Source organism: Muscardinus avellanarius, assembly GCF_963383645.1.
Source record: "Muscardinus avellanarius genome assembly, chromosome: 2".
In the NCBI taxonomy this organism is placed as follows: Eukaryota; Metazoa; Chordata; class Mammalia; order Rodentia; family Gliridae; genus Muscardinus; species Muscardinus avellanarius.
Window position 1 is genome coordinate 2,126,233 of NC_137787.1, and position 24,914 is coordinate 2,151,146.

General features: G+C 56.1%; 1 protein-coding gene across 1 annotated transcript in view; it reads left to right on the forward strand.

The window, feature by feature from the left end:
• Positions 1 to 523: 523 nt before the first annotated feature.
• Positions 524 to 24,914, forward strand: part of HDAC4 (histone deacetylase 4) — a gene marked incomplete at both ends in the record, with an annotated part of 133,916 nt that continues 109,525 nt past the window's right edge. The window contains 2 exons of the mRNA XM_080720072.1: positions 524 to 563; positions 937 to 1,008. Coding sequence (XP_080576198.1) covers positions 524 to 563; positions 937 to 1,008 — 112 coding nt within the window. The remainder of the gene's footprint in view (positions 564 to 936; positions 1,009 to 24,914) is intronic.

Sequence of the window (24,914 nt, forward strand, 5' to 3'; positions counted from 1 at the left end):
GTTGGCTGCACCAGGGATGACCGTTTTCTTACAGGGTCAGTTGGCCTGATGTTACCGTTTTGTGTCCTGCTTTGAGAGTCTATCTATGGGAGCACTGTGGGTGCCCCGAAGTGGATGTCTTCTCCCTTAAATCAGTAACGAGTGTCTCCTGGCGCAGGCGTGTCATGATGCACACGTTGTCACAGAGCCTTTCACACCATCGTGAGGAGCCAATTTTGGAAGAAAGGTGTGATTCCTGGAAGTGTTGCCAGCCTTTCTTCCTTTCTATTTGGGAAAACGGAAGATCCAGTCAGCCTAAATCCAGGCCGAGCCAGGCTCAGGTGGCGGGCGAGTTCCAGTCTCACCTGCGCAGCGTCTGGGAGCAGACAGAACAGTTCCTGAATGCAGTCTGAGTGGGTTTAAAGGAAATGATTCCATATTTTCTGTCAGGCGCCTGGCAAGGCGTTCTCAGTGCAGTGTGGTCGAGTGTTGCCAGCACCTTCTTTTCTTTCCGGCTGCACGCACACCACAGCTGTCTTGGGCCATGTGCCCTGTGCTGGATATTGGTAGCATCCAGACCGTTGGTCAGTATCTGGGAAAAGGGTGAGCGCTTCTGTTCTTATTATCTTCATGCTTGTGGTCTCTGTAGGAAAGCCCACTTCTTATAAGCAAGTAGTTATAAGGTGGTTCCTGAAAAGAAGTAGACCAAAATAGCCAAGTCAGATGCCCAGGCTTGGGATTGGAGTTGGCTGTATCTCAGCCGAGGGCTGTCGATCATTCTACAAAGGGCCTTCCACTTTCTCTGGCAAATAAAAATAATCTGTGATGGCATTAAAGCCATCCTGCTTTAGAAGTAAGAAGAGCACGCACATTTCCACGGTGTGCTGGGCGTGCTCGGAGTAAAGCATTTCACTGAAGCCCGTGCAGTTTCTGAAGCCAGTGTCCTCTCTTCTCCAGATGGACTTTCTGGCCGAGACCAGCCCGTGGAGCTGCTGACTCCTGCCCGTGTGAACCACATGCCCAGCACCGGTGAGTCAGCACACGCCCGCGCTCCAGGTGTGGGCCGATGCTTCTTGGGTTTTGGGCGCTCTCCCCGGGGTCAGAGAGGGCTTCCTATTGAGGATGAGTGGTCCTGGGCTGGAGGAAGTCTGCGTGGCAGAGGAGCGCTCGTCTAAACAACGGCAGTTTCCTGCAGCAGCCAGCTCCTTGTCGTGGGTAGAACTCCAGGCCCTGGTCCAAGGAGGAGCTGAGGAGCACTGGGGGCTCGTGTTGGGTTCAGCCCCGCAGGAGCCCCGTGCTGTGATGTAGCCAGTCTGCCTGCACACCTCTCAGCTAGGGGCAGCCACGTGCTGTGGGTGGGCCTGGGTGTCATTGGTAAGCAGTCACAGCGGCCATCTTCCAAGCACCTTCCTTCTCTTTAATGAAACAAAAACCAAAAACCCCCATCAACTGTGATTATACATCTCTCATTCTATTGATATTTCTGAGTATTACACTGTAGGCTGTAGAAATGTTTTCCTTTTCTTTAAAATCCCTCTCCCCATGCAGAATCCCTCCAGGCTCTAACTCCAAGCATAGATCCCCTTATTCCAGGCTTGTGGCCTTACTGAGGTAAACCCTGAGCCTCCCATAGGCCCGGGCTAAGTGAGCTGCCCTCGGTCCCACATGGGTGCAGGCCACACTGTCCCCCAAAGCCCAGGTCTCTGGCCCCTGCCTGGCCGCCACACTGTCCTGGGCAGCACAGCCACCTGCATCCCATGGGCACCTTCCATCTGTGCGCACACACGTGCCCCGGAGCAGGAGCAGCCCAGACGGTCTCTGCACTGCCGCTCTTGTCTAACTTGTGGCCATTCCATCTTGTGAACGGTGGCACGCTCGTCGCGCTCTGGATGATGGTTTTTTATCATCCTAATAAATTTTTACTTGAAACAAAACAGCGCCCGCGCACACCGTCTCAGCTGTACAGTAGCTGCATGTTAGATGGGGTGCATCTGTTCACTGCAGCCGCCTGCCCTTGTATCAGTGTCATGCTGCTTTCCTGCTTGTGAGGAGCTGGAGTGTTGCTGAGAGGTGAGTCACCGTGCTTCCTTCGTCCTTCCTTCCTAGAGGAGGGAGGCAGCCTGTGGCAGGGGCTCGAGGCGGCAGAGTGCAGCCCTGGGTGCTGGTGGCGCCCTGTGGACTGCGGCTCCCTCCAGGGTCCGGTGTTGGCCAGCGTAGGCGGCAGTGTGCTCACGGCCGTCAGGTGCGTGGCGTGTTGGAATTGCCGAACGCCCAGTGAGAAGTGGTCTAGGAGGGGAGTAGAGGGACAGGCCAGCGACACCCAAGCAGGTCCCCACTCCACAACACCCTGCGGCTGGGTGACGGGGACCGCAGACTCGTAAGCCATTCGTTTCTGAGTCATTATCATTTTCGAAAAGTAACGGAATTCCCTGATGGAAGGAATGCGTGTCTGCTGGAAGGTGGCACGTGCCACCCACCAGCGCTGGTGGCAGCATTCAGAATCGGGTGAGCCACCTGCAGGACAGCATGGCGCTCGGCCCTCTGCGCAGGCTCACAGGGATCCTCAGCTGCCGGGTGGTGGGGCAGAGCACAGCGGCAGGCTGTGTGTGCAGCGCTGGTCACGGCGGCGTGCCCAGGCCTCTCTGTTTCCATCGCTGCTTTGCGCGTATCCCGTCTTTACAGGAGCAAGGTGGAGTCCTCAGATCGGTGGTCATGTTCCCAGGGCCACTGAATGCCGAATGTGGGGCAGGCACCCGTTTCTGCTCAGGGTGGTGCTGTTGGGGAGAAAGACAGCCTCAGAGGTGACATGCTTCGCCTGCCAGCTGCAGCAGGGCACCAGGCAGCGCAGGTGGGGAGCGAGCCCTAGAAGCCCTGTGGTGTGGGCGGAGCTGCACTGCTGGGCACCTGCAGGAGCTTTTTTAAAGCACACTTCAAAGATGTATTTTTTGTATGTGTGGTACTGGGGGTTGAACCCAGGGCATTCTACCTCTGAGCTGTACCCCCAGTCCTATTTTTCATTCTTTATCTGTGTGTGTGTGTGTGTGTGTGTGTGTGTGTGTGTGTGTGTGTTTCTGGGGGTGGAACCCAGGGGCCTTCTACCTCCGGGCTACACTCCCAGACCTATTTTATATTTTGTTTGGAAACAGGGTCTCACTAAGTTGTTAAGAGCCTAAGTAGCTGAGGCTGGCTTAAAACCTGCACGATCCTCCTATCTCAACCTCCCAAGTACTGAGATTACAAGCGTGTGCCACCACGCCTAGCTTATTCTTTATTTTAAAACAGGGTCTCACCAAGTAGCTGAGGCTGGCCATGAACCTGCAATCCTTCTGTCTCAGCCTAAAAAGAACTGGGATTACAAACGTGAACCACTATGCTCTGCTCAAAGATACAGTTTTAAAAGAAACCTGTGAAATCTTGTAGAGGAGAAACTACAGGAATAGAAGGGAACTTCTCCAGAACTGTGAAAGTAAATGTCTTGCTCTACCTGTGGATTTCCACCTCATAAGGGCGCACGTCCACTGCACTGACAAAGCAGCCGTGGACACCTCGACCCCACGCGGGCATCGTACCCGAGGCGTGGCGCTCAGCATGCTGGCGGTCGTGGTGACAGATGTGAGAACATCTGTGATCCCAGGAGAAGCTCCCCCACTGGCACAGGGACCTGTTAATTACCTTGGCAAACAGCTCTGGGTGACAAGGCCTTGGGTGTGGTAGTACTGCTGCCGACCTGCTTGAGACACCCTTGTGTGCATTTTACTTTTAGTTAATTTATTTATTTTGCAGTCCTGGGGATGGAACCCAGGGGTGCTCTATCACTGGGCTACTCCTCTAGTTTTTTTTCTTTTTCTTTTCTTATTTTTATTTATTTACTTATTTATTTTGGTGGTGCTGGAAATGGAACCCAGGGGCATCCTACCTCCAAGCTTCACCCTCTATCTTTATTTGTGTGTGTGTGTGTGTGTGTGTGTGTGTGTGTGTGTGTGTGTGTGTGTGTTACTGGGGGTGGAACCAGGGGCTTTTCTATCTCCAGACTATACTCCCAGACCTATTTTATATTTTATTTGGAAACAGGGTCTCACTAAGTAGCTGAGGCTGGCTTCGAACCCGTGCGATCCTCCTGTCTCAGCTCCCAAGCGGGGGGGATTACAAGTGTGCACCACCATGCCCAGCTTTATTCTTTATTTTGAAACAGAGTCTCACTGAGTTGCAAAGGACCTCACTAAGTGGCTGAGGCTGGCTGTGAACCTGGATCTTCTTGTCTCAGCCTCCCACATGCTGAGATTACAGTGTGTGCCCCCACAGCCCGCTACTATTTATTTATTTACTCATTCATTCATTTATCCATTTATTTATTGGTACTGGGGATTGAACTCGGGGACATTCTAGCTCTGAGCTACACCCCAGCCCTATTTTTTTTCTTAATTTTAAAACAGGGTCTCACTGAGTTCTGGAGGGCCTCTTTAAGTCGGTGAGGCTGGCCACAAACCTGTGATCCTCCTGTCTCAGCCTCCCAAGTACTGGGATTATAAACATGTGCCACCACGCCCAGCTCTTATTCTTTATTTTGAAGCAGAGTCTTGCTAATTTTCCCACTCTGGCCTTAAGTTTGTGATCCTCCTGCCTCAGCCTCTCAAGTAGCTGGATTGCAGGTGGGCACCATTGTGCCCAGTCCATGGTATGTTTTCACGTGCTGCTGGGGCATCTAGGTCTGGGCTGGGGCTCAGTGAAGGGCCCAGCTCATGCTTGGGGGCCACATAGCTGGCCTCTGAGCCCCAGGCAGGTGGCAGAGGACGTTGCTCCCTGACCTACCTGCCCTGCCTGCCCTCGCTCTCCGATCTTCCAAGATGTCTTAGCAAGGCCCTGTGGCTCTACAGAGAGCCTGCGGGCGCAGAGGACAGGGTGCTGGTCGGCGTGCTCTTGCCCGCCTGTCAGTAGGGCATCCTTGCCTTTTGGCTTGCTTACTTGTGTTCATTTTCAAAAGAAAATGAAATGTAGGGTACAAGGACATCAAAATAAAGATCTTACTGTTTGAAAAATTAGAAAAAATGCCCACAGTTTGATTTCCTTGGCTTGCAGCGGTATGTCGCTTCCCCTCTGCTCCTCTGGGTAACCGGAGGCCCATGAGCAGCCGTGCCCAGGACAGACATGGAGGGTGCAGCCCGAGCAGTTACAGCTGGCCTGCCACAGCTTCATTCCTGGAGGCTGTGCCTGCATTGCGTGTTCATGAGCGCACATCGTTTTGGGGGTTGTGTGATGAGCCCTGTTTCTTTGTGGCAAGCATCGCTGTGGACCAGAAGCTGTGTTTTCCAGTTTAGTCGCCACCGTGGTCCTGAGTGTTGCCCATATTCCAGTCTACCGGTGGTTGCGGTGAATGACCTCTGAGAGCTAAAGGCATTCTTGAAGGCCGGCCCTCCAGGTACCTCCCCTCCACCCATCCCTGGCCACCTTGGGCTCTGCAGTCCTTCTCTTGGCCCTGCTTCCCATCCCAGGGGCAGTTCCTCTGACTCCACCTCTCTTCCCGCTAGATCTGGGAGTTCACAGACCAAGTTCCAAGGCAGCTGGCTCCGACTGCCGCAGGCAGAGCCACAGCTTCCAGCAGCACGAACACGGCGCGTCCCGTCCTCTTTCCTTTCCTCCTTACTCCCTTGGCCCGAGGTCGTTCCTGCCCTCCCTCTTTGGGCCGACTATCCAGAGGAGCTCATGAAGGATGCTGTCCTGGGCCATGCAGGCATGGGGCAGGGGCTGCCTGCCTCTGGTCGCTGTGTGGCCCCAGCAGGCCTGGGCCACCTCGTTGGCACGCTGGGCAGTGTGGCCCGGCAAGTGCCGCAGGAGGGGACTGGCCCAGTGTCCCACACACTGGACTGCCACACACACACACACGCCCGCTCTCTGGTGCCCTGCCACATTCCCCTGCAGGAGGGGACTGGCCCAGTGTCCCACACACTGGACACACACACACACACACACACACACACACACACACACACACACACACACCCGCTCTCCGGTGCCCTGCCACATTCCCCTGCAGGAGGGGACTGGCCCAGTGCCCCCCCCACACACACACACACATACACGCCCGCTCTCCGGTGCCCTGCCACATTCCCCTGCAGGAGGGGACTGGCCCAGTGTCCCACACACTGGACACACACACACACATACACACCCGCTCTCCGGTGCCCTGCCACATTCCCCTGCAGGAGGGGACTGGCCCAGTGTCGCACACACTGGACACACACACATACACACACACACACACACACCCGCTCTCCGGTGCCCTGCCACATTCTCCTCTGCCCCAGCCCAGAGACCTCTGTGGTGATGTTCCTCGGAGGAACTGTCTGAAATGAAACAAACAGCCGGTGCAGGTAGTGGGCATGCTTAACTTGTGTTGCAAGTGGGTCTGATGCTTCCTGGGGGGAGGAGCCAGCAAGGGCCCAGGACGCATATGGCGTCCAGCAGAGCGCGGGGGAAAGGCCACGGCACCCAGGGGAAGGCTCCAGCAGAAGGTCAGTCACCTTCCTTGGTCACCTGCTCAGGAAACCCAGGTCTCAACCTCCCCAACTCACACGCCTGGCACAAGCCAGAGACCCCTTCTGGAGGGGGAGGGCACAGCACTGGAAGCAGGGCTGAGAAGTCTGGAGCTACGCACCAGGTGCCTTGGTCTTTGCCCAGGATGCTGGCCCTGCCGTCCCTCTCCTGGTGAGGTTCCAGGGCCCAGCAGGGTCCCATCAGCCTCTGGGCGCCCATCTCTGCTGGGGCAGAGTGGAGAGCTGACTCACCAGAGGCTCCAGGCCGGCTCCAGGAGGCAGAGCTCAGGCCGCAGAGGACCTGCCGCCCAAGCCCATGCTCAGGCCCTAGCCCCAGCCCCAGCCCCAGCCTCAGCCCAAGCGCGCTGCTGCTCCGGCCCGCCTGTGAGCCCTCTGCTCCTGTCTGATGAGGCTCTGCGCCCCACTGGCCACCGGCCACTGGCGGTCTGTCCACGGCTCTGATTTCCTCCACGCGATGTCGCCTCCCTCTTCTCTCCTGTTTGTGCTGGGTTGGTGTGGGTTCTTGTCTCTTTTTCACAGCCCACCTGCTGCTTCAGTGGGCTCTAGGAGGGAGTGCGAGGACGGATCGCGCTCAGGCTGCTGTTTTTCACCAGAAAGGCCCCCTTGGCTCCCTGCAGCCACGGCTGGCTGCGCTGCCGCCTCCCACCTCCCACGGCGGCCGCTCCTGCTCAGCTTTCTGCCGCCTCGTTTTCCAGCTGTGTTCTTCAATATCCCTGGCGCTTGAGGGAGAAAGATAAAGGCCTTCCCATCCTAGGTGGAAATTAGATTGTTTGGGTTATTTATGTTTATCACAAGTGTTCCACCCCATTACATTTTATATGGTTGCTGCTTAGCCCACAGTAATGAAGAGCTCACTCCGCCTGAGGAGGGAGGGCGGGAGGCAGGGGAAGCCTGGGTCCTGCTCATGGAGCCCTGGGCACCAGGGTGGATGCGGAGGCAGTGCTCTGCACCCTGAGCGCCCTGAGCCACCACACAGCCACGCAGGCCCTGCTGCTACAGCTGGCATCTGGATGTTTCTCCATCTTCCAGAACAAAAATGTGTTAGAGGAAGGAATGTGTGGGCCTTGGCAGTCACTCCAAGGCCTGTGTTGATGCAGAAAAGAGAGAATTATTATGACCTCCCTAGGGAATCCCAAACGTCCGGGTGGCTGTGACAGAAGAAAGGCGTTCTTCGGCGTCCGCACCCGCGTGCCTGGGGCTCACCGCCGGCCGGCGCTGGGTGCACGGGCAGCTGGCACAGCACGGCACCGTGCGTAGTTGGAGCTCTCTTCTCTTACCGCCGTTCTTTTCATGTATACCGTGCAGCACCCAGTGTGCGAGAGCTGCTTGGTGTGTCTGGCACGCCCAGCAGGGTGGGGCGCGGTGTTAGCCCTGGCCCCTCTTAGGTGTGGTGGGCGGTCCCGCAGAGCCACTTGAGCTTCCTGGCCACGTGTGGATCCCCTGTAGGGATGTAGGTCCCCGCGCCTGCCACTTGGCGAAGCAAGTGCTGTCTTTAGGGGAGCTTTCTGTTTCTGGACCAAAGAGCAGGGACGCACTGCCTTGTAGAACCAAACCCACCATCTTGTCCCAGCCGTGGCCCTCATGTGCTCCTGGAGCCAGGTGAACAGGCAGGGGTCCCTGGGCTCAGGGGCAGCTGTGCGGCTGAGTGTGGGGAGAAGCCAGGTGGCCGCGGGCTGGCCCAGTCTAGAGCAGAGGGAGGGACCACCTTCCTCCCAGCCCAGGAAGGTCTCCTGCGCCTGCGCCTGCAGCCAGCATGCAGAAGCTCCATAGTCTCACCCTCACCCGGGCCTTGCTCTCCCCTGGCAAGTACCCCCACCCCCATGCCATTGAGCTGCTGGGGTCTAGACACCGGAGGAGAGAATGCCTGGCAGTGTGTGTGTGTGTGTGTGTGTGTGTGTGTGTGTGTGTGGTATGTGTGTGTGTGTTACTAGAGAGCGAACCCAAGGGCACTCTACCTCCAAGCTACACCTCCAGCCCGTTTTTATTTTTTGTTTGAAGTAGGGTCTCTAGGCTCCTGAGAGTATCACAGTGCTACTGAGGTTGTCCTCGAACCTGTGTTCCTCCTGCCTCAGCCTCCCAAGTACTGGGATTACAGGCGTGCGCCGCTCCGCCTGGCTTTCCGAGCTTCTGCCTGTGAGTGCTGTATTGTGTGTTTGTATTCTGTTTCATTAACCCCTTCTCATCTTGATTTTTACCTTCTGTGGGCTTGTTTGGATATTCTTGTTTTAACTTAGGTTGAGCATTCAGCTCATCAGTTTTTAGCTTTTATTCCTTTCTGATGTAAGCATTTAAGGTTATGCTCTTCCCTCTGGGTAGAAGTGAGCTGCTTTTGATAAGTTCTACTTTGCAGTGTTTAATTTTTAAAGTCTATTACATGGATACTTTGTAAATCATTGCTGTTTTCAGGGGAGTTATTTTGAAATTTGTTTTATGTCCTTTCAAAAAATCCTTAGGATTGTTTTTAAATTCTGAGACTAGGAGTTTTCCGAGCTGCCTTTTCTTAGGTGATTTCTAAGCTGATAGTCTGTGGCCAGGGGCTCTGGAGCTGTGGGTCCCGGTGAGACGCCAGCGCTCAGTGGATGCGCCTCCGGGCAGTTGGGAGAGCGTGTGGCCAGTGGCGGCAGAGGCTGGGTTCTCCTGGGCTCAGCCAGCTTGCGGGTTGTAGTTTACATGGCGAGTGTAAGCGGAGAACAGAGGTGCGGGGCTGTGCAGAACCAGAGCCCGCGAGGACGGAGGGACCTGGCCGGCGTCCAGGGAGGTGTGTGGTTCGCTCACTTGCTCACGGGCCTGAGTTGGGCCTTCGGGCAGCCAGGGGCTGTCGTTGACTCGTGGGAGGCGTGCATTTATGGCTACAGCAGAGAAGCTCCAGAGGAGCTGGGGTGTGCGGGAGGAGAGGGCAGGAGTGGGCTCGGGGAACCCTCGGGGAGCAAGGGGTGAGGGTTGGGCTCTCACGCGGCTGGGTAGGGCAGGCCTTCTGGGGCAGTGACCGGGTCCAGGCAGTATCCAGTGGAGGAGCGGTCAGCAGGGCTGTGGGGAAGTGTCTCAGGGACACAAGGCTCCGGCCAGCAGAGCCTGGCAGGCTGTGGATGCAGCTAGTGGGTCAGGAGAGGGGGAGAGAGGGTGGTGGCCTGTGATAGGATGAGCACCAAGATGTGTGTGTGTGTGTGTGTGTGTGTGTGTGTGTGTGTGTGTGTGTGTCTGTGTGTCTCTGTGCGTGTGTGTTGCTTCGATTGAACCCAGGGCTTCTGCCTCCAAGCTTTACCCCCAGACCAATTTTATTTATTTATTTATTTTCATTTGAAGCAGGCTCTTGCAATCAGGCGTGGTGGCACATGCTTGTAACCCTGGCATTCAGGAGGCTGAGATAGGAGGATCTGTAGTTCGCGGACAGCCTCAGCTACTTAGCGAGGTCCTTTGCAACTCAGTGAGACCCTGTTTCAAAAATAAAGACTTAGCCGGGCGTGGTGGCACACGCTTGTAATCCCCGCGCTTGGGTGGCAGAGACAGGAGGATCGCGCAGGTTTGAAGCCAGCGCGCGCTGGCTTAAGAAACCCTGTTTCCAAAAAAAAAGTATAAAAAATAGGTCTGGGAGTGTAGCCCGGAGGTAGAAGGGCTTCCAGGAACCCCAGTACCACCCCCCCAAAAAATATATATATATATAAAATAAGGACTTAAAAATAGGGTTTGGGGTATAGCTTGGAGTTAAAATGCCCCTGGATTCCATCTTCAGTTACTGCAAAAAAAAAAAAAAAAAAAGGCAGCAGGGTCTCACTGAGTTGCTCAGATTCTTACTAAGTTCAAACCTGTGATCCTCCTGTCCCAGTTGTGGGCATTACAGGCATCTGTGAGATCTTAATCATGCCCTAGGCGGCTGGGCCTTGCCTTGGGTGCAGGGGAGGTTCCTGGGGAGTGCATGCAGAGTGACCCCTCCTCATCTGTGCTGTAGGGCCGGCAGGGCAGGGTTACCGGGGAACAGGGAGAGCCATCCCAGTAATGGCGGGGGAGCTTGGTGGAGATTGTTTTGACGGCCAGTAGGGTTTCCTGAGTCTACTCATGGTGTGGGCAAGACACCTGGAGTCGCTGAGCCTCTGGAGGGAGAGTGGGGTCACATCGATTGGGGGGGGCACCTTGGGAGCTCCTGGCACGCTGTTCATGTGGCTTGGGCAGTTGGGTGCCTGAGCCTGAGCTCCAAGAGGCTTGGGCTGCTGGAGGGAGTGTGAAAGCCTGAAGATAGCCCTGGCGCTGAGCCCTGGGAGCATGGGCCTCCGCAGGCTGTCTATAATGGGCTTCTTCAGGCTGTCCATCAAGGGCCTCAGCAGGCTGTCCATCAAGGGCCTCCGCAGGCTGTCCATCAAGGGCTTCTGCGGGCTGTCCATCAAGGTACTCTGTAGGGCCTTTATTCCTGAGGTTCTGCAGATACTGTTTGCTAGAGGGAGCCGAGCGCTTACCGCCACGCCTACCTTGTGCTTGTAAAGCCCAGCGATTCTCCCGGGGTTTGAGCCGCAGGTGTGGGGTGGGCTTGGGTGTCCCCACCATGAAGGAGCAGGTGTGGCGTGCGGCAGGGCTTGCTCACAGCACAGCTCTGGCTGCTGCTGAGTCACGGTAGCATGTGGCCCCTCTCAGTACTACCACTCACCGCGATCTCAGTGCAGAGGGACTTTGGCCCGTTCTTCCGGAAGTTACACGGTGGGTACAGTTTAGGTATAGGCTGGCAGACCAGGCATAAGGCCACACGTGTCAGGTGCCGGCTCTTAGCAAGCACTCTGGGTTCTTCTGGATGCAAACAGCTAACCAGTCTCCCCACCCCACATTTCCAGCTGTCCTGCACCCCACCCCGTGACCCGCCACGCCCTGGGGGGTGCCGTGCTGGTGGCGCACTGCTGGGGAGGGCAGGCTGGGCCAGCTGGCAGGGGGCTGCCCGGCCCAGAGGACGGCCTTCAGTCTGCTGCTTTGCTGCCCGGCCTCTCCTTGGCCAAGTGTAAGGAACATTCTATTTTTAAGCATTTCAACTGTCAGTGTTAGGTAATAGTGGTTCCTACTGTGGCCCAGCTGTGAGGTGAAACACATAACCAAACTTGGAGGTTGCTAAGAAGGAAACACTGAAATCTTCTTACGTAAACTTGACCTTACGGAACCGGGAGGCAAGGGCAGTCGCTGATGAGGTACCTTTGTAGCTTTCCCAGACCACTGGAGCTATTTTTAATTTCCTGACATGTATTTAATCCAGTGAGTTGAGGGTAAGAACTTGCTTTAAGAGAGTGGTCTGGGATTCGTGCTGGTGTGAGAGGCGCGCTGCTGAAGCGGAGGGCGGTGTCCTTCCAGATGCGGTGCTTGGGCCCGCGTCCAGGTGCGCACACTGGCTGCGCTGCAGGCCTGCAGCCCGGGACTCCCATCTGTGATGTCAGGGCTTTGCGGGTGCTGGGCTAGCAGTGTTGCTGTTATGTTGCTGTCTTATTTCTTCTGCGTCGCACTGGTGTAGTCTTGGATTCTTTTGCAGTGATGCCTTGTTCATGGCGTGAGTACTGCCAAGTCTCAGGTCGCTTGCCCACCCTAAATGACTTTCCAGAGTTTGTGCTCGTCTGTGGCGGCTGCACTTACATATGAGAACATATAAAACACATGCCACCATCTTTTGTGTGGCAAGGCCTGGTTCTATTTATGGTTTCCAGGAAGTACACTTGAACTCTTGAAAGCCAAGTTACCAGCTGTACGCCCGGTTTTTATTCACTGGCACTTGCAAATCCTGAACTTCCAAAAGACAGTTTTTCTTCTCGAGGGGATATAGAACAAATTGGAAACACGACAGGGATTATCTAAAGAGCTTTGAGGCCAGTTCTGAAGTAGGGTGGGGGACCTGAGCCTACCTCCTCGTTGAACCACAGGGCGAGGGGTGGATGGCAGGCTACCTCCGGACAGACCCTTGCCGGTGCAGCCGGCGCACAGGCTCCTGGTAGAACGGCCTCGTGGCTGCAGTGAAAACCCACCGGGCCAGGGGCGAGACGCTCTGAGCAGCGTGGTGCGGGGTGTGCCCCACACCGGGCTCCTCGGGCATCCTGCCTTGGACACAGGGCAGCAAGAACTGGATTTCTGTCAGAATCTAATCCGAGACTCCCATGAGCAGAGCGTATGTGTGGTTGACACAGCCCATTCCTGGGAGAGAAGATCCATGCGAGGGGTCTGCAAGGACGGTTCTGTTCCGTCAACATCTGCCAATGGCTTCAGGAGTCTCGGCTTGTCGTTTAATCGGCTTATTGAAAAAACTGGCACGAGAAGAGTCAGGCCATGCTGAGTGTACCTTCTAAAAATGGCTCTCCATCCATGGTAGCTTTGGCTGACAAGCGAGATATTTTAGTTTATTCCACATTTCAAGGGATCCTTAAGAATGTTGACAGATGTGGCAGTGGCTGTCTTTCAGTTTGAAGGGCTCCTGTGTCCCGCTCATGGCACGTGTAGAGATGCAGCTGGCGGTGAGCCCAGGCTGGGATCCAGGGGTGTGGTGAGGCACAGGAGCAGGTGGCAGAGACAACAGGACCCACTCTCCTGCCGTTTTTTTGGTGGCCGGTGGGTGCACTTCCTTTGCTTTGGGGCTGCCGTGGTCTGGGGGCTCCTGGAAGTCCTCTGCTGGGTGCTGTCACGGCCCTTTGCCCTGTCTCTGCCTCGCCTCCCGCCATTCTGTGCAGACCCCTGCCTGGTGTCTTTGCGGACACCGGCCCCTTTATTTCCAAGTTACATTTACCACTGTAGAAGCAAATGTAACTGTCTGACATGGTTCTCAGCACAGAGAGGGATAGTTAGCTGGTTTCAAAGGGGTGTGTAAAGGGAGCTGTGGCTGGGAGATTCTCCACCTGCAGTGCTGCCAGCTGGAGGTGACCACGGGGAGAAGGAGGGCGCTCTGCAGCAGGACTGCTGGTGCTGAGAAGGCGCCGGGCAAGGCCACAGCCTCCCGCATGGAGCTCTGCCATCTTTGCCACTGTCTCCCAATCTGTAGTGTTCTAAAATCTCAAATATTACTGGGAAAACCTGCTCTTTAAACATGTGTGGCTTATTTCCTATTTTATCAAAGTTGTGATCTTTCATTCCATGGGATTAGAAAGATGTTCATAGATAAAACAAAATTGCTAGTGTTGATCATTATTAAAACTGGACAGGCAGGTGTGTGCCATAGTCTTCCTTCAAATTTTGTGATCATTGAAGATTTTCAGGATGAAACGTTTTGTGCCTTCCTGTTTCCTCTCGCCACACCCTGGCTCCTGAAAGCCTTTTCCAGCTGCGGTCTCCTGTTCCCCTAGCAAGCAGGACCGAGCCTGACCACCCTTAGGTCTTATCTGTCCCTTCTAAATCAGTAGTATTTTCACTTATTTGACCTTTTCTCTCTTCCTCCTGTCTTTGAGCCACATGAGATTTAGTTTCTGTTGTCTTTCATTTTATTTTGGGATGCTGAGGAGCAATCCAGGGCCCTGTGCATGCTCTGGCCAGATACTGTGCCGCTCTCGGTTTTCTGTTCTTTTAACTTTGTGTGTCCACTGCTTGACGTGTTTATTTGGAATGCTTTGTAAATTACTTGCGTGTCTAAGACTGAATTGTTCTCTAAGCTCAACATTAGCCAGTTGATAAAGTTTTTGATGGGTGGTGTCCTTATGTTTTTGTAACTTTTCTTCACTGTGATTTAGAATTTGAAGTGTTTTAAGAGAGATGTTTAGCACTCTAAACATGTTTAATGTTTAGTTCTTCTGCAGCGTGTTCAGGCGTATGGGTTTTACCTTGTATATTGGTGTGTGTTTGTGTTTTCTGTTGCTATAACAGACTCCTGGAGGCTGTGAAAGTTATTAAGGAGAGAAGTTTGCTTTGGTTTCCAGGGGCCAGGAAAACCAGGAGCATGGCGCCAGCATCTGGCCGAGCGTCCGGCCCCTCCTCACAGAGAAGAGGAATGCCGTGCTGGCCTGTGGATGAGGCAGTGTCCTGAGCACGGCCTCTGCTGTGGGCGCGGAGGGGTGCGGAGTGCAGCGGCCAGCGGCGGGCTTGGCGGCTGGTTTTCTGTGTTCTTGTGGCACCTTGCGGTTTGTCAGTGTACGTGGGGGCTTGGGGAAAAGGCACGGATCGTCTGATGGCAGGGGTGAAGTCTGGCTGTTCTGTGTCTTTCGGTGTGGACAATCATTTACGTGTAGTTGCTGTGCCTGGGACAGGTGTGCCCTTGGTGTTGGCGTGGCCTCGGCCCCAGCTCTGGGGAGCCGGTCCTTGGCCTGCCGTTTCCTCCCAGGCACCCCTCGGGCCCTCCTCTGCCAGTCTCAGAACTCTGGACGCTTTGTATTAAAAACAAGTGCACTGTGTTGTTTGTTGCTGGGTTTTTTTCCCCAGCCTGATAATTTTTACATGGCGCATTACATTTGGTAACATGCAGACATGTTTGGTTCTAAGGTTTCCTTCCAGTTTCATGCTGTTTCTGTTCTGATGCTTCTGTTTTTGCCGTCCTGCCAGCGGCCTTTCGCGCAGTTTCTTTGGGTTAGTGTGTATAGTTTGCTTTCCCTCTGGTAATCTGGAAGGTCCTGGCGCCTTTGTAGACCTTTCTGCAGGAACGATTCCCAGCTCCGTGCTTTACCCCGCTCCGGCTCTGGTGGCGGTGGCAGGGTCTCTAGCCACCCGGCGAGGAGTCTGGCGTCGGCACACTGCGCTTCCTCGGTCACTCTGATCCCATGGGTTGCGTCGTTTTTAATTCTGGCAGTTCTCTTCATAACACATGAATAATAGACTGTTAACCTTAACATAGTTATTGATTTTAACTCAGAACAAGCAGATGAACGCATTAAGTTTCTTTCCCCCAATTTTCTTTTAAAAGGCAAGGAATGAGCTAGCACAAGCCTGCAATCCCAGTACTTGGGAGGCAGAGACTGGAGAATCAGGTTCAAGATCAGCCTCAGCAGCTCAGCGACGCTCAACAACTTCCTAAGAGCCTGTTTCAAAATTAAAAGGCTGGGGTGTACGTTGGAGGCTGAATTCCCTGGGTCCAATCCCCAGTGCCCCAAAACAAAAGGCAAGGAATATTAGGCTGGCCTCCAGATCCTGAGAAGCCAGGCACAAAGCCAGCCGCTGTGGTCAGCGAGGGCGTGGGAGCCGCCTGCTCTGCAGGCCGTCGGCTCTGTGCCAGCAGCCGCGCAAGGCCAGGGGCCACGGCCAGGACTCCGGTGGCTGAGACGCCTCTTGATGGGAGAGCCTACGCGGTGGCTCCTGGGAGTTCGCTGTGAGCGTTGAGTGGCACGGCATGGAATTCTTCTTTAAACCTGTCTTTCACTACTATTTCAGACTATTCCTAGCCTGCCAAGCCAGGGCGTGTCCTTTAGCAGTCTGAGCATCTGCGGTGGCCCAGGGGGACCCTCCTTCCTGTGCAGCTTGGAAGCTGCTGAGGCAGGTGGAGTCTTTCTTACCAGGCCCCATGTGGGCATGGAGCCTGCAGTTACACGTGCCGTCCCGGCCCACCCAGGAGGAAGGAGGCTCGGAATCAAAGAATAGTGCTCGGCCCTCAAAGTACCTGCACACAGTGGATTGTAATAGCTCGGTGAAACCTCCTCGGAAGGCTTGAATGGCAGCGACCTGGAGTGCCCAGGTGTGGCTCTAGCATCCCAGCAGGGCACCGGGGAGGTCCGCCCGTCGGCCGGTGAGTTGCGAGCATCTTTGGGAGTGCAGTGTAGAGCGCTGCCCCGCTTGTGCCAGGCCCTGGCTTCAGCCCCTGCACAGCCAAGTAAGAGAAGAAGAATCCTAGAGCTGGTTCTTTCCGGAGACGTTTTCCTTCAGCTTCCTTCCTCTAGGAGGATGAATGGGAACATTTCATTTTGTTCTTGAATGGAGTTTTTAGTATAAATACTACACACGTATGTATGTGTGTGCACATATGTATGTGTGTGCACATATGTATGTAAACTTGTGCTGTTTTACATTCAGTGACGTGGGAAATGCTCACAGTGACTCCTAGGGAGAAAGAAGCTTTGCATAATATATCCTTATTAAAATGTATAAACTATGTAAGATACCACCTTAATTATGTGTACACATATATACTGAAGACTTAATGTATTTGACTTTTACAACAAATCAAATCAGGGTTTAATGTGTTAAAGTAAGTATATTTAAAAATTAAGTTGGATGCATGGTACAGATACACTGTGGCTTTTACGAGTTGAGCCGAAGGTGTCAGTATTTATTTTAGGGGCTTCAGCGCACCTTTCCCACCTCGCGACTCACACCACCTTACTCTCCAGGGTGGGTTTCCTTTTCCCTGCCCCTTCCTTGTCTTCCCTCCCTCCCTTGTGTGGCACTGGGATCCAACCCAGGGCCTCGCAGTGCTAGGCAAGTGCTACCACTGAGCTCCATCCCCGGCTGTTTCTCTTTTTTATTTTGAGACATTCTCACTGCGTAGACCGGCCTTGAACCCGTGCCGTCCTGGCAGCTTCCCTCAGGGTGATTGATGAAGAAGCCAGATGTATGCCTGCTGGCCCGGAGCCTGCAGCCGTGGGCCGGGGCCTCGCCAGCCTGTGGTCTTCTGGCTCCCTCTCGCCAGGCAGGTTCAGGTTGTTTTATTTATTTATTTTGTTTTTATTCAGATGAGCGTGAGAGGCGTGGTGTGGTGTTCCACCGTGGGCTGTGTGTTGATGATCCAGAGAAGGGCAAGGCTGGCCTTGGTCTGTGAGGCTCCCTGTTCCCAGGGAAGGGCGGCTCCCTTGGCCTGTCCATGCCCATGTTTTGGGCCAGCCTTCCCGGGATCCCACTGCAGTCCCTAATTCTGTGTCCACCAGTGACTTGTTGTCGCTGAGTCCTGTACTAGGGCCCGCTCTTCTGTGGCCTCTGGCCAGTGGACCGAGCAGGCCGTCCTGCCCTTGAGAATCGCTTGTCCCAGCACCCTGCTCATGGTCCCTTCCTCTACTGGGCCACATGTCCTCAGGCTCCTGGGCATCTTGACGTTGGATGCCCAGGGCTCATACTACCAGCTTCTCCGAGCCATGCTGGAGCAACCTCACCGTCGCCCCCGTCCACCATGCTCACACGCCATCCCAGCGCTGCAGCTATGGAGCTGCCCTACTCCAGCCTGGGCCTCACCTGGAGTCCACGTCCCCATGCAGAGCCCGCTCAGCCTGTAAAGGTCTGCTCCCAGACTCCTACTGTATTTGCAAGCCTGCTCCTCCAGGGCCTGCTGGCTCCCCTTCCTGCCCCTCGGGCAGGCTGAGAGCCAATGCTGTTGCTGCCCTTTATGGTCTGTGCAGGAGAGGGATTCGAGGAATGAAGATGTTCTAGAACAGCCTCAGGGCTGCACGCTTGGTAAACTGCTAGTACCTTTGAAAGGGTGAAGGCAGAGCATGCTGGGTGGAGCTCAGGCTGCACGCCATCTGCCAGCTGTGCCTTGCCCTGCACCATGCCAGTGCACCCTGCTTCCTGCCCCCTAGGAACCCTACAGACTCCTCCCCACCCCTCCTCGTCCTGCCCCTCCAGTCTCCTCTCACCTTGAATGCCAGAGTGGGCTGGCAGGGTCACGGGCCCCATAAGGGCCCCTCCTGGGCCTCAGAGCCTGCGACCAAGTTTCCTTTGCAGCTGGGCTTGGGTGAGGCCCTCCAGTGGTAGCTGGTCCCGTTACCCGCGCAGACCCAGTGCCATTGTAGGAGAGTCGGGAGGGTCCAAGTCAGGTGGAGGCCTTAGGGCAGAAGCAGAGGTAGGGGCGCTGCTCGCTGGAAGGTGGAAGGGGCCCGGAGCCAAGGAGGACCAGGAATGGGTCCCGCCTAGTGCCTGCAGAAGCAGCGTAGCCCTGCCCACCCGCATTTTAGCTCCCTAAACCCCCTTTAGCTCTGGCCTCCAGGAATCTTAGAGAATGCATATGCTGCTTTGTCCCACTCAGCCTGCAGGCGGTGTCACCACGCCGGCATGGGAATCCATGGATGGCTGCCCATCAGCACTGCAGCCTGAGCCGGCCTTCCCTCTCCTCACCACCCAGGTCAGCACTGCAGCCTGAGCCGGCCTTCCCTCTCCTCACCACCCAGGTCAGCACTGCAGCCTGAGCGGCCTTCCCTCTTCTCACCACCCAGGTCAGCACTGCAGTCAGAGCCGGCCTTCCCACTCTTCACCACCCAGGTCAGCACTGCAGCCCCTGAGCCAGCCTTCCCTCTCCTCACCACCCAGGTCAGCACTGTAGCCTGAGCGGCCTTCCCTCTTCTCACCACCCAGGTCAGCACTGCAGTCAGAGCCGGCCTTCCCTCTCCTCACCACCCAGGTCAGCACTGCAGTCAGAGCCGGCCTTCCCTCTCCTCACCACCCAGGTCAGCACTGCAGCCCCTGAGCCAGCCTTCCCTCTCCTCACCACCCAGGTCAGCACTGCAGTCAGAGCCGGCCTTCCCTCTCCTCACCACCCAGGTCAGCACTGCAGTCAGAGCCGGCCTTCCCTCTCCTCACCACCCAGGTCAGCACTGCAGCCCCTGAGCCAGCCTTCCCTCTCCTCACCACCCAGGTCAGCACTGCAGTCAGAGCCGGCCTTCCCTCTCCTCACCACCCAGGTCAGCACTGCAGCCCCTGAGCCAGCCTTCCCTCTTCTCACCACCCAGGTCAGCACTGCAGTCAGAGCCGGCCTTCCCTCTCCTCACCACCCAGGTCAGCACTGCAGTCAGAGCCGGCCTTCCCTCTCCTCACCACCCAGGTCAGCACTGTAGCCTGAGCGGCCTTCCCTCTTCTCACCACCCAGGTCAGCACTGCAGCCTGAGCGGCCTTCCCTCTCCTCACCACCCAGGTCAGCACTGTAGCCTGAGCGGCCTTCCCTCTCCTCACCACCCAGGTCAGCACTGCAGTCAGAGCCGGCCTTCCCTCTCCTCACCACCCAGGTCAGCACTGCAGTCAGAGCCGGCCTTCCCTCTTCTTCCGACCCAGGTGGATCTCCTGGATCTCGCTATGTCTCTGCCTCAGTTTCCTCATCTGCAAGGTGGGAGGAGCCCGTGGTTATGAGTGCCTGCCTGGTTCTTCTCCAGAGCACGCAGTGGCCCTGGAGTTTACGTGACTTGGCCGTGTGCGTGCTCTGTGGATGCCATCAGACCAGGGGGCAGTGCAGGTCACTCGCCACCTCTGCAGGTCAGGCTGCGTCCCATGCTGGCACTCCAGCGCATGCCCAGTGTGAGCAGCCCCGGCCTCCCCCAGGCACTCCCAAGAGCAGCCCTGGTGCAGGCCGCAGCCCATGTGCAGTGCAGATACAGGCTGTGGATAGGAAGCGGTGGGTCTCCAGGTAGTGGCAGGGGCGGGGCAGGCAACTGGGGGCCTGCGAGGCCCACGGCTGTCCTCTGGGAGCTCAGTCAGGCAAACGTGTGGGCCTTCAGCCCGTCTTCAGAGAGCAGGGAATAGGTGCTGGGGCCACAGAGGTCCTGCTTGCAGGGCTGCGCCTGGCAGTGGCGGCTGACCCGGTGGCCTTGGTGGAGTACGTGTCTTCGTGGCTTCCTCCCTCAGGGAGTCGACAGCATAGGGCGCTGGTCCCTGGCTTTTCCATCAGGACTGGGGGCCAGGCTGAGCCTTCCCCTCCACTTTTCCGCCCACTTTCTGACACCGTGCTTCTCCCAACCCATGTCTGTAGCTGGGAGGTGGAAGGGGTGGACGGTAAGGAGGTGGATAGATGTGAGGGCCAGACCCCAGTAGCGCCAGAGGCCGAGACAGCACCTATGCTTGGAGTCACTTCTCAGCGTGCAAATGTTCTTCTTTCCTAAATGGAACCCGGAGTGGCTAGTACCTTGGAAGAGTCTCCAACAAGCTAGGTGGGGTCTTGACCATCCCTCTTAGCAGTGGCCCAGGACCTCATCCCTTGCCTGGGTCCATTCTGTCCCGTCGGCCTGCTGTTTGGGTCCAGAGAGAGCCCTTCCCCTCCTCCTGGTGTGCGGGCCCGCCCACAGCCCTGACTCCCTGGTGTGGAGCTTTCACTGCTACGCCAGGTCAGTGCCCTGGTGCGCCCAGCCTGGGGGATGGGCAGGGCAGTCCCCATGTGCGGGCAGGAGGGCGCAGTCCGTGGGCTCCAACCAGCACCATTCTGTCCTCGCTCGGCCATCGGCTTGCCAGCCTCAGGGTTCTGTGGCCATTGGTGTCTCGTCGTATGACCTCTTTGTTTGGAAAGATTTGTTTTTTTCCCTTACTACCTACAAAGTGGGCTTTTAGGGAGGCGGCGGGGTCAGTGGCCTCAGCCTCTGTTCTTGACAAAGAGCAATTCTTTAAATGTCAAGAATGAAACCCCTTCCCCCATGCCACCCGGGAGGCCGCAGGGCTATAAAAGCCCTTTAAACTTTTAATTTCACAGTTCAAGTTAAGAGATCATTTTGATTCCTGATACTGCAGAACTTGAAACCACTCCAGTTCACAATCACTTTTATCCTTAAAAAACAAATAGCACAAAAAACCCCACTAGTCACTGGGCTACAAAACTAAAATCTTTACGAATCAAATAGCACATTCTCCCCCCACCCTTTATATTTTCACAGATCACTTTTAGGAACTAGAAGTCTTTGAGAGCACTTTTCACATTTGAAGGAAGTTTAGATAACTAGCCCTGACTCGAGTCAGATGCTTCCTATGAACGGGGCTTTCGTTTGCACACCGAGACTAGTTCCCTGCCCTCCGGGGCCTGTTGCTGAGCATGTGGGTTACCTTCTGTGCACATTCTGCTGTGTTCATTCCCTTGGTTTTTACAGAAAAGGCATGAGTAGTTGAGCCAGTCCTCGAAGAGATCTTAGGATTTGGATTCTGGGTGTGCGCAGGCCTGGAAGTGCTACGCAAACAGGGTAGGGGCAGTCCTTGCCTGGGATTTTCATTTTTGTGGTGCTGGGAACTGAACCCAAGGCTTCTGCATGCTAGGTGGGCGCGCTCTGCCGCTGAGTTGCACCCCGGCCCCTATCTGGGATTTGAAGCTTCTTTGGGCTTATAGCCCCTGCTGCACACAGTTCCCCAAGAACTGGAGTCTCCCTAGTGGCTAGTGACTGGTTGGTGATCACATCATTCAGGGCAGGGAGAGTGTTGTGAGACCGGCTGGAATGAGCTTTTTAATGTGTATGTCTTTGATAATTTTTGTTATCCCAAGATATCAATACTGCTGGCTATGGTGGTGCACGCTTGTAATCCCAGTACTTGGGAGGCTGAAACAGGATCGCAGGTTCAAGGCCACCCTCTGCTACTTAGTGAAGCGCTCCACAACTTAGTGAGACCTTGTTTCAAAATAAAAAATAGGGCTAAGGGTGTAGCATAGAGGTAGATTGTCTCTGGGTTCAGTCCCTAGTACTGCCCCCCAAAACCAAAAACAAACAAAAAAAAACCACACCAGCAATGCTGTTGACTTCTTTATCTTCATTACTAAACCACGCAGGAGAGTATAGTGTTGGGACATATGGGCCATCACTCTCAGCAAACAGGACTCTGATCTCGGCCAGTGGGAAGTACGGGCAGGCCCTCTTGAAGGACAAAACAGTCTTCAATTATTTCCAGCATTCTGGGACCCAGATTTTATAGCATTCAGTGGTTTTTAATTACGGGGCAGCAATTTGAAATATACACCTAAATAGGGCAAAACATCAACAACATATTCACTTCTCTACATTGGAAATTCTCACCTAAATGAACTTTGACTAGGTAAATGTAAAATGGAGTTTCAGTGTGTCTTTTGTGGGAAAGTGAGTTTAGGTAGAGTGGGCAATCCCACCCATGGGCTGTTGAGGGTACCTCTCACTCCAGTGGAGACGAGCCTCAGTCCCTTCCCACGGCCCAGCCCCCAAGACCTGACTCCTTCCTGTTCTCCCCGCACTTTGGAGGTCCACTTCCTCTCCCCACTGTTCGCGTGGGGCCTTCCTGTCTAAGCCATGGCACCGCGTCGCAGAAGACTGCGTTCCCCGAGAGAAGGCCAGCTGCCTTCGCGGGCTCCTGTGCTGTGCTGCGGCGTCCCTCTGCCGCGTGGTCCTTTGGGTGGGTGCTATGAAGGGTCTCCTGGCCGCCGTGAGGCCCGCTGTGAGGCCATGTCGGCGGTGTTCTTCCTACCCGCCGGGGCCTTCCTGTGAAAGGCTTTGCACACCTTTGCTGGGCCGACGTTCGTGTTCTCAGTGTAGTAGACTCCAGGCCTTGGTCAAGGCCGGCTCCGCGTGTCTCTCCTGGAGACCGCCATGCGGTGCAGATGGGCAGGTCCAGTCCCTGGCCGTTGACATCCAAGATTCCTGTTCCTTCGTGTAGGCTTAGGGCTGAGGGCCCTCCTGAGCACGCATCGTGCTGCGGCCCTGCCCAGGTCACGGAGGGTGGCAGTGGGGCTGGCTGGTCAGGCTGGCCTCTTGAGGTGGCTGCAGAGTCACACAGCCAGGACCCCTCCGACTTGCCGGGCCCCTCCTGCTCCAGGCCCTCTGCTGAGCCTCACTCTGGGTTCCAGAACGCTGCCTGCTATGGGTTCGTGGAGTCCAGGACAGCGTTGCGGTGAGCCCTGACACGGCACGCCTCCAGTGGCGTCTCCTGGCCTGTTCAGGAATGCAAGGATGGCCTGCATCCTGCTTTGGTGTTCTCCATCCCTTCCCCTTGTTCTGCAGGACAGAGTGACTGCCTGCTATGGTGGGTGGGGGCCCTGGCTGGGGCAAGGCAGGCAGCTGCGCGCCTCTTCTACTCCTCCCTGCCTAAGGGGCTGGGGAACCGGATGGCTGCGGGGTGCTAGGTGGGCTGCTCTGTCCAGGGGTTGGTTTGTGCCCAAGTCATGGGGGTGACTCGAGGTTGGGTCCCCATGCAGAGGGGCTTGTCCGTCAGCAGCCAGGTGACCTGGGCTTTTCTTTCCCATATGTATCTGTGCTTCTGGTCCACGTGGTCTCCGTGGAGCCTCTTAGAGAAGGCCGACCTGGGATGCCGGCCCGGGTCTGCAGTTCCAGGTCTGTTCCAGTTTAGGGCCTGGCTCAAGCCATGTGCCGAGGGCCAGCCGTTTGGCCGAGGCGAAGCGGCGCTGCTGGCCTGGCCCTTCCACTTCCCCAGCGTATCTCAGGGTGTTTCTCATCAGACTTCTGGCTTCTGCTCAGAATACAAAACGGAGTTTCCAGAATCTGAGCATGTCCACAGTAATTTCATCTCCACCTGTGTGAATCTAAAGTTAATTTGACTATTAGAAGGGTGGGGAGGCTCCCAGGTCCGCCCACACCCGTGCTCCTGGCAGGGAGGGCTGCCTGCTCCCTCACTGGGGAGTAGAGTCTATCCCCACCGCCACCAACTGGGGACGCAGCCGCCGTGGCCAGCAGGCCCAGGGCAGGGTGGACGCGGGCCGCGCCCCGAGTGCGTGGTGCGCCTGGGGAGGGCACCCAGCCCGGGCGCAGGCGGCGTGACCACTCTCCTTGCTCAGGAGGACATTGGCCGCAGTGAGCTCGCCCAACCTGAGCGGTCAGCGTGAAGTCTGTGCCCTTCTTGGCGCAATCCTCTGCGTCCTCTTGGTGTCTTGGTCACCTGGGTGCTGAGTATTTCCTGGACCAGCTTCAAGGTGACAGGTGTCAGGACTGCACAAGGCTAGGTGGGCTCAGCTCCTCTGAGGGGACCTTGTGCCCGCCATTCCTTGATGCCCCCAGGACAGATGGCGCCCATCCCAGAAGATTCCTGGCTCTGCGATAGAGCTCAGGCCTTGCCTCCACTTCTCCTGTGGGCTCCTGCTGCCCCGAGGCACCCTGTCCTCCCAGTCAGCGCAGGCCAGGGTGCCAAGCATAGGGCCGCCCAACTTGACCTGAGCTCGGGTCTGGCCCTGGCATCCACGTCCCCTGCCCACCTCTACCCTCCCCATCTCTGTACCACTTCTTGTGTCTTAATTCCACACTGGAAATTGGGAGAGACCAGGGCCTGCCGTCAGGTCCTGTGAGAGGACATGCATCAGCTCCTGGTGTGGACACTCTCTGCTCTACTTGGAAGGAGCATCTGGGATGGGAGACTGCGGTCCTCCCCTCCCAGACAGTCTGCAGCTCACCGCCGCCCCCGTGTCGGTGCGGAGCGAGCGCCAGCACAGCATCCTCCCAGCAGCCCGCCCGGGCACTGGGCTGCCGGGCAGCGACCTTGGGCTCTGGCACTGCACCTCCTTTGTGTGTGGTCTGCTTAGGTTTTATCTGCTCAGAAGAAAACCTTTGGGAAACGTGTAGTTTGGGAAGGTGGGGCAGGTGAGGTGGAGGGAGGAGCTGACGGAGCAGACAAGTAAACACACACCTGGCGCTAATTGTAACTTTTATTTTTAGCAGTGAAAATGCTATTTCAGGGATTCTTGTTTGTCTGGCCCCAGGCGGGGCTGGGCCGCGCTCTCCCTTGTCACCTGTTCCCGTGGAGGAGGTGGTTGGCCCTGGCCTGCTCCTCTTGGGGCTGCGGGCCTCCGCAGTGCTACTGACTAGGGGCAGGAGACTCCTCCGC